Source organism: Ananas comosus, linkage group 2 (genome assembly GCF_001540865.1).
Source record: "Ananas comosus cultivar F153 linkage group 2, ASM154086v1, whole genome shotgun sequence".
NCBI classification, from domain to species: Eukaryota; Viridiplantae; Streptophyta; class Magnoliopsida; order Poales; family Bromeliaceae; genus Ananas; species Ananas comosus.
This window is the reverse complement of record NC_033622.1, coordinates 3023900-3033727: the sequence shown is the minus strand read 5'-3', so window position 1 is coordinate 3033727 and position 9828 is coordinate 3023900. Positions and strand designations below refer to the sequence as shown.

Below are 9828 nucleotides of genomic sequence, written 5' to 3'. Positions count from 1 at the left end.
AATTTTATAATAAAAATAATGTATTATAATATATAATATATTATATTTATATAATTTAGTTTTAATTTAATTTATAATTTTAATTAAGTTTGAAATTAAGCATTAGAATAGTACTATTCCACTAAGATGGTGCAATAGTAAATTCCTTGCTATTCCGGAATACCGAGAATAGCAAGGTTTGACCAGGGTAAAATATCCCGGCAACAAATCTCTCCGTTTGGCAAAATAGCGGGGATAACTTTCGTTATCCCCGCTTATCCCCCTAACCAAACGGGGTCTAAAAGCTTAAGCTAGTATAGGATGGTATTAAATATTTTTATATTTAATACCGTCCTTTACTAGCTTAAGTTTTTAGAGAATAGCGGTTGTTTCGTATTATTTAACACATTTATTCGTTATGAGAATTTTCTTTTGTGACCGACCGTTTCTACAACAAGTGGCAAAGGGCTTGGTGGTTGGTACCCGAAACACAAGTTCAAATCCTAGTTGATTCACAGTTCCAGCTAAGTTTATTTCTAAATGAAATAAACGAAGCGGGTAGCGTGCTACCTATCTCTCTCAAAAAAAAAAAGAATTTTCTTTCGTGATTCAAACTAGAGGTTTAATTATAATATCTTGTAGATCTTAAAAATCATAATTAATTTGTTAGAGTTGTATATTTTATCTATGAGGAAAATGATTTGTGAGTTTAATATAGTATGTATTTCTACGCATGTGATCAAGTTTCTCATCTACATAATTAGGCAAACTTTTGAGTGCATCACAAAAATATACTAATAAGTTATATATTCATGGGTCCTAAAATTAATAGGCATGTAATCCTTTAAGCATACATTTTCCTTAGCAGTTTGCTAATTGAAGGTACATCCCTGAGAATTTTGCTGAACACATGCATATTGAGCACCATGAATGAGAGAGAGAGAGAGAGAGAGAGAGAGAGAGAGAGAGGGGGAGTTTCCAATTGGCCTGAGAACGCATTCCTTCCTACTATCAGATAGCATGCAATCTGAATGCAAAGGATCATTTGGTTGGATGTATATTAATATAAGTTCCGTATAGTTGGAGATATGTATAATACATACATGTCAAAAAAAAAAAAAAAGTATCGCAATTATAAATTCAATATAGTTGTGTTGGATGAAAAACAAAGTATCAGCATTCAAAACACCACTGTTAGTGATCGCTTCACTGTACTGTAAGTGGTCTACAGCAGTTGCAAGGATTAAACAACTGAATCTACAACCCTACGCAGTACCAGTCAAAAGTCAAAAATCTTTTCTTTTTATTCTTATAAAGTAAGTCCCATGCACCCGAATGATCAGCTTAATTAATTGTACAAGGTACCATTATGTCATGGTCCCCTGTAATTAATTAATTAGCTATACTCAAATTCTGAGACAGGTTGGAGTGCTGTTAATAATATTAATTAGAAAAAACTTCAAAAACCCCCCACATGGTTTCGCACTTTTTCATTTTAGTATCCTGTGGTTTAAATTGTATCAAGTTCGTACCCTGTAGTTTCGCACTCTCTTACTTTAGTACCCTGTGGTTTAAAGTATATCAAGTTAGTACTCTGTGGTTTTATTTTGATATCAAATTAGTAGCCTGTGGTTTTATTTTTCTCTTAATGAAATATTAAACCACAGGATACTAAAATGAGAAAGTGCAAAACCACATGGTGGTAACTTGATACACTTTAAAACCACAGGGTACTAAGGTGAGAAAGTGCGAAACCACAGAATACTAACTTGATACACTTTAAACCACATGATACTAAAATGAGAAAGAGTGAAACCACAAGGGGGGTATTTGAAGTTTTTCCTATTAATTATCTATATTTTACATTAACTTTTGACAATGAGATCTCCAATTAGAATTAATTTGATGTCTCTAAAACCTAAATTTTGTGATTACCTGATATCATTTATCTATTAATAAAAGTATTTGTTATTTTAATGCTGTAGATCAATATTATAAACAGTAGAATTTCTTTTTTTTTATAAGAATGTATGTTAAACTAGAGAGAGAGAGAGAGAGAGTATTTTCTGTTATTTTATTGTGAAGATTGAAGGGACTGGCCGTGGGGTTACCAATCATACCTCAAACCCACACAGCATACAAGTACAACGAAAACAGAATCTTTCGTAGACGGAAAAGACGAAAACGATCGTAGAAAACAAGTACGAGCATAACAAATCAATAAAGAAAAATAGCAGATCAGAAGAACACAAAATTTACGTGATTCGGCCAACTATGAGTCGACCTACGTCCACGGGCAAGACCACCTCAATACTTTCTTTGATTAATCCACGGCACAAAAGTACAAACGAGTAGATTAATTGAATTACAAGAAACTCTCTCTCTCAGAAGCTCTCCGCATTTTTCTCTCAATTAGAGTGTCTACAATGAAGCTCATACGAAAAACCTCCAACAACAAGGCTCTAAACTCTAAAGATTAACTGCAAAAGTTTATATAGCCCTAAAAACTCCAGTTCTTGTAGGAAACGATCTCCGCCTTCCATCCGAATCTCCGATTTACAAATCCTCTTAGAAATCCTCTTTGAAGTGATCCTGGACCATCCCTAATCTTTTGAAACGAGATTAGATCTAATTAGCTAGAGTCAAACACTGCATATCCAATCCGTCGCGAAACTACGTACCGGTACTCAAAATCGAGTACCGATACCTATACAAAAACAGAGAACTATGTACCTGTACTCAGAACTGCGTACTGGTACTCAGTACAAAAAATAGTTTTTCAGCTTTCGGGTTTTGAGGAACTCTGAGGAACTACTGAGGTACTCAATAGTACCGGTACCCAACATCCAGAAACCTCAAATCTTCGACGTTTTTACCATGATATCGACTTGGAATATGGCTTTACATAATCCAATATAGATAACTGTTAACCATTCATTAGATAACTGTTAACCATTCATTCTATCACTGCATAATGCACTTCAAAACAACATGAAAAAAATCAAAAAAGTAAAACTTTAAAAATTTTAGATAATTTAGATTATCTATACTATATATAAAATTGACGAGCGAAATCCTAGATGGAATAAAAAAATATTCCATACATATTATAAAAAATAAATAAATAATTATGATTAACATAGTAAAAATAAATTGAAACTAATCAAATTTAAAAAATAAATTAATTGAAAACGAGACTAATGCCACCAACAATTATTTAAATTTAAATCTATATATCTATACTATATATAAAAGCGAATTGACAGACGGAATCCTAGATGGAATAAAAGAATATTCGACACATATTATAAAAAAATAAATAATTATAATTAACAAACTGAAAATAAATCAAAACAAATCAAATTTAGAAAAAAAAATAATTAAAAAATAGACTCTTGCCACCAATAACTATTTAAATTTATAATGCATATTTAGATTTTATTCTATATAAAATTTATATCTAAATTTAAATTAATTAGTAATGTGACATGTATATATTATACATGTACCACAACTAGTATTTAATAATATGGATTATGGATTTGCAAGTCTCAATGTCCAAAATAACTCTATGAACCTAGATATATATTATTTAAAGCACCCTAATTCAAATCGCAATATTTCCAATCCACTTTAATAAATATGGTGGCTAGCGATGCCAATGCCCAATGCAATGTCGAGGCTCAATTCAATTCCATCCACAAATGAGTAGAGACAAATAAATAAAAAAAAGTTGGTAAAATAAAATACAATAAAATGAAAAGCTCCTCGGGCCGCGCCCTCATTTTTGGGTTAGTTTAGGGAAAAGAGCTCTCGAGCCAAGGAGAGTGTTGCCTCAACTTGCTTAAAACACTATTATGTAGCCATGGAGATATTATTGCCTGCACCAGGTGTGTATATATATAGAGAGAGAGAGAGAGAGAGAGTAGGGCTACTGTACTATTATGATCACAGCAGCATTTATACTCCTAAGTTCGTAATCATTCATCAATTTTGATAAATGGTTATGATGAGAAAAAGAAGAGAAATTTAAGAGAAATTAAAAAAAAAAGAAATTAAGAAAAAAATAAAAGAAATAAGATATTAACCCTAACCACCCATCAAAATTAATAGATGATGACAACCTTAAGAATATAAGAGCTGTTGTACTCCTAATAGCAAAGTAGCTCTACTCCATATATATATATATATATACAAACTCCATACACTGCACCTTACATTTAATAAAGAGTAATATTTTAAAATTAAAGTTTAAATTCCTAATTAGGCATAATCTATAATATGTAAAAGGGATAATATTAATTTAATAGGGGCAATTTCATGACTATCCTTGTAAAACTTAAAAATATTATAAATATCCTTCAAAATTTTGGAATATCATCAATACCCTCTCAAACCTCATAAATTTGCTTTTGTTAATTTTTATAAGATTAAATGACATGTCTACCTCTAATTGTTGGTGAGTAAAAGTGTGTGGAGACCCCTCACTTATAGGTCTATTTTAAAATAGACCCCTTCAACATTTTTTTTATTAAGGCCTCTTAAGCTTTTAGTTTTTTTTATTAGGGCTTTTAGTTTTTTTTATTAGGGTTTTGCACGTAGTAAATTTCTTAATCGATAAATCTCATTCATTGATTTACTAATTTCTTTTAAAAAAATTTCTTAATAAAAATTACTCAATTGTAAAAGAAAAATAAAATTGAGAAGTCGTAAATAAAAAAATTAAAATTAAAGGGGGTTATTCAAATGGCCTATAGTTGAAAGAAACTTTACAAACTTTTAGTTTACTATCGAAAATGAATTTTATATGAATATCATATGAAAAATACTTTACCATAAAAAATTTTGGCTATCCTTTTTTTTGTGCAATGTATGTAAATTATTATATTTAAATAGAATTAAAAAATAATGAACTCTTAACATTGAATACTAATATTGACAGTTATATATCATGATAAATTATGTAATTTTATAGCGAAAAATTAAAAAGGAGCATTTTATATTTAGTAAACCATAAATATTTTATTAAAAATTTTAAAAAGTAAAGCTTAGTTAGTATGTACAGTTCAAAATTTAAAACCAATCATTTAAATAACTTTAAATTTTTATACTTTGTTAAATTGATATCAGGGGATAATGGATGATGTTTTTCATGAATTTTTTACCTAAAAGGCATTCATGAGTAGTTTTAATATTTAGAGGGATATTGATGATATTTTTAACTTTAGAAGGGCATCTACGATATAATGGCCTCCAAGAGGGGCACTGGTGAAATTTTTCCTATTTAATATGTCTTTCAAAATTTTTGAAATATTTTATATACTCCTATCTTTTTTATTTCAAATATATTACTTGCATATTTCTTTATTATTCAGAAAAAACTCCGTTGTTAGTACCCATTAAGTTATCACGAAATAAATCCAGGTTAAATTTCTATCGGAGTAAAAAAAAGTCAAAATAACTCATTTGCCCCCAACTTAAGGAAGAAAAAGGAAAGCTGACAACGATAGAAAGGTACAATAAAAAAGGTAAAAAGTTAAAATATTTGTTTTACTCCTAACATAAAAGCAAATAAGAAAAGTTGGTGATGGTAGAAAAGTAAATTTAGAAAGATAAAATAGTAATTTTATAAAAATAACTGCTGTTTCTGATAGTTTACTAATAGAATTTTAACTTTAGTTATATATTTGAAATAACTTGAAATGTTAAAATAATATTTTTTAATATTAGAAATTCGGAAGCTTTTCAGATGTATAAATAATTGCTCTCTATGTGTAAGGTCTATATTTAGAAACATCATGTATTTTGGAAGTTTACAATCTATGGTCACACAGTTTCAAAATTAATAGCAATAAAGGCCACGCACCAATGGTCCCCTATGGTATGAGAAAGGAATCATAAATAGGAACATAAGAATTAAGAACTCTAATACTAATAATCTGTTTAGAATATTTTAGCCTAATAATTTGGATCCAATGAATTATTAATATTATTGAACTGGATCATTCTAAAGAATTGTTATATGAAATGATGTACGCGAGAATGCTAGATTACTTACAATTAAATTTTGATTTTGAAACTTTTATTTTAGAGATTTTACTATGAACCTAGTGCGTGAATGTGTTTATACACCCGGTGCACGCAATAATCTCTCTAGCCAATAGGGGCGACGACACGGAAACAGTCCCCACGTTCTCCCCCTGTACACCCCTCTCTCTTTTTTTATATAAATTTATTAACTCAATGTTGTGTAATTAATATATCCCTTCATGCTCCCTTATATATCCCCATCCATCCATAAATTACCCATAAACCCTAATCCCATCCCCTTCTCTTGGGGCACTCTATAATACCAAACCCTAGCCCACTTAATCTTTTTAAATTTGCGTGTTCTAATGGTGGGTCATTTTTTGGCCTTGGCCTTTCAAACTCAATCTCGGACTTGTTCAATCACTCTTTTTCACTTAAGTACCCGTAATTATGTTTGTTCAGGAGATTCAACGTAAGCCGGCATGGCTGGAGGCGCTGGACACGCAGAAGTTCTTCGGCGGCTGCACCGTCCACGCGGCAGCGAGGAAGAACGAGAAGAACATATGCTGCCTCGACTGCTGCACCGCCATCTGCGCCCACTGCGCCGTCGACCCCTCGCACCGCTCCCACCGCCTCGTGCAGGTGCGGCGCTACGTCTACCACGACGTCGTCCGATTGTCCGATCTCGCGAAGCTCATCGACTGCTCCAGTATTCAGGTTACATATATATACATATATCCAAAGAATTTGATTTATCGCGGCGAAAATATATTCTAACCATGCATGCTAATTTCATGTTTTGTGATCATGATCTCTAACTAACATTTGCAGTCATATATAATTAACAACTCCAAAGTGATCTTCATAAAGAAGCGGCCACAAAATAGGCAATTCAAAGGATCAGGAAATTTTTGCACCTCTTGTGATCGAGCCCTCCAGGAACCTTACATCCATTGCTCACTTGAGTGCAAGGTAATTAATTAAGAGAATCATAATTTTCAATAAAATTCTAGTACTTACATTTTTCATATGGTTAAATTGCATCATTGGTAATTGAAATGAAAATCGTTAAAATTTTATTTCAATTAAGTTACGGAACTTCAATTTCTATTTCAATCAGACCACTCCATTAAATTTTTCATATTTACAAAACAAAATAGCAAATTAATTGTGAAGGATAATGTTTTCGTTGATCGATGTAGGTTGATTATGTCTTAACATGCAAGAAGAACATGTCAATTTACCCAAGGACAATTGATCGTTCGAAATTGATCAGCTCAGAATTTGTCGCACCATACGAACTAGATCATGCATTTGATCACGAGAATAATGATACACCGCATGCCGCTATCGTCGAAGGCGATGAGGCCATGGGTTCATCGGACTCGGAGAATTTGAGTGGCGCGTTTGGTAACTTCGTTCACAAGAGACGGAGCGAGCTAAAGCTGTTCCCGCGGTTGGCGTCTAGGGTTTCTAGTGATGATCATGACATGGTTGCTACAAACATGAATAGAAGGAAAGGGACTCCACATAGATCCCCTCTAAGTTAGAGATGGGGTATAGTATTAGTAATAGTGAATACAGTTGTTAATTTGTAATTAACTTTGACAATAATTTTTTTTCACACTTGATTACTTTTTTCTTCTTAATTACCTCTTACACAACATGCCTGGTGATGTTTCTTTTTTTAGTGTGTAATTGGTACCATGTGATTCCCATTTCCAAAGTTTTATATATTAATTGTACATTTTCCAATGGGTTTTTAAATAAATTCTTCCACTATTTCAAAAAATGAATCTCATGTCATTAATTCTTCTTCTCTCTCATTAATTATTAAGACTCTCTTGAAACATAAATAATATTGTTGTGAGTTACGTACCGTCTCTAGAGTAAGTGGTAAAGAGCTTGATGGTTGGTATCTGAGGTCTCAAGTTCGAATCCTAGTTAATTCACCTTCTCAGCTAAGTTTATTTCTAAATAAAATAAACGAAACGGGTTGCGTGCTATCTATCTCTCAAAAAAAAAAAAAATATTGTTGTGAGTTAAACCTAATTTGTTAAACTGTTTTATAAAAAAAGAAAACTCTTCTAACTATAATTAGTGTGTGTAACTATATACGGTTTTCGCAAAAAAAAAAGAAAAGAAAAGAAAACTCTTCTAACTATAATTAGTGTGTGTAACTGATTTACAAAATTAGCAAGATTTGTAGAACTAATTTACGAAATTTGAATTGCACAACAAAATTTCCGAAATTACTATATTCGTTACGAAAATTTCTCACATATAGCTTTATTATCTGTGCAAATTGTTAATTAACGTGTGTTCTATTTAGACGGCTGATAAATCACTACGAAAAAAAAAAAAAATTCTAAATGAAATAAACGAAGCAGGTAGCGTACTACCTATCTCTCTCAGAAAAAAAAAAAAAACATTGTTGTGAGTTTAAACTTAATTTGTTAAACTGTTTTATATAAACAGTTTTCGCAAAAAAATAAAAAATAAATAAAAAGAAAACTCTTCTAACTATAATTAGGAAACTAACTAAAATGTGTGTAACTGATTAACAAAGTTAGAAAGATTTGTATAACTAATTTAGAAATTTGAATTGCACAACAAAATTTCTGAAACTACTATATTCGTTACAGAAATTTCTCACATATAACTTTATTATCTGTACAAAGAGTTAAATAATGTGTGTTCTAATTAGACGGTTGATAAATCACTACTAGAAAAAAAAAAATCTTTCTAAATGAAATAAACGAAGCAGGTAGCATGCTACCTATCTCAAAAAAAAAAAATATTGTTGTGAGTTTAAACCTAATTTGTTAAACTCTTTTATATATACAGCTTTCGCAAAAAAATAAAAAAATAAAAAGAAAACTCTTCTAACTATATTTAGGGAACTAACTAAGATGTGTGTAACTGATTTACAAAGTTAACAAGATTTGTAGAACTAATTTACGAAATTTAAATTGTACAATAAAATTTCTGAAACTACTATATTCGTTACGGAAATTTTTCACATATAGCCTTATTATCTATGCAAAACGTTAATTAATGTGTGTTCTATTTAGACGGTTGATAAATCACTACTAGAAAAAATTTATTTCTAAATGAAATAAACGAAGCAGGTAGCGTGCTACCTATCTCTCAAAAAAAAAAATATTGTTGTGAGTTTAAACCTAATTTGTTAAACTGTTTTATATAAGCAGTTTTCCCAACAAAATAAAAAAAGAAAACTCTTCTAACTATAATTAGGGAACTAACTAATTGTGTAACTGATTAACAAAGTTAAAAAGATTTGTATAACTAATTTAGAAATTTGAATTGCACAACCAAATTTCTGAAACTACTATATTCGTTACGAAAATTTCTAACATATAGCCTTATTATCTATGCAAAGCATTAATTAATGTATGTTCTATTTAGACGGTTGATAAATCACTACTAGAAAAAAAAATTATTTCTAAATGAAATAAATGAAGCGGATAGCATGCTATCTATCTCTCTCAAAAAAAAAAAAAAACATTGTTGTGAGTTTAAATCGAATTTATTAAATTGTTTTATATATACAGTTTTCGCAAAAAAATAAAAAAAAATAAAAGGAAAACTCTTCTAACTATAATTAGCGAACTAACTAAGATGTGTGTAACTGATTTACAAAATTAGCAAGATTTATAGAACTAATTTACGAAATTTGAATTTCACTACAAAATTTCTTAAACTAGTATATTCGTTACCAAAATTTCTCACATATAGTTTTATTATCTGTGCAAAGCGTTAATTAATGTATGTTCTATTTAGACAGTTGATAAATCA

The 9828-nt window shown here is 30.4% G+C and overlaps 1 protein-coding gene across 1 annotated transcript; it reads left to right on the top strand.

Moving 5' to 3' along the window:
• Positions 6460-7559, top strand: LOC109706938. The gene is made up of 3 exons (XM_020227961.1): positions 6460-6726; positions 6841-6981; positions 7212-7559. The coding sequence occupies exons 1-3, from the start codon at positions 6460-6462 to the stop codon at positions 7557-7559; spliced, it is 756 nt and encodes a 251-aa protein (XP_020083550.1).

Coding starts and splice junctions, on each gene's coding strand:
- LOC109706938 (XM_020227961.1), top strand. CDS start 6,460: ATGTTTGTTCAGGAGATTCAACGTAAGCCGGCATGGCTGGAGGCGCTG. Junction 6,727..6,840: donor TCGACTGCTCCAGTATTCAG/GTTACATATATA, acceptor TAACATTTGCAG/TCATATATAATTAACAACTC. Junction 6,982..7,211: donor ATTGCTCACTTGAGTGCAAG/GTAATTAATTAA, acceptor TGATCGATGTAG/GTTGATTATGTCTTAACATG.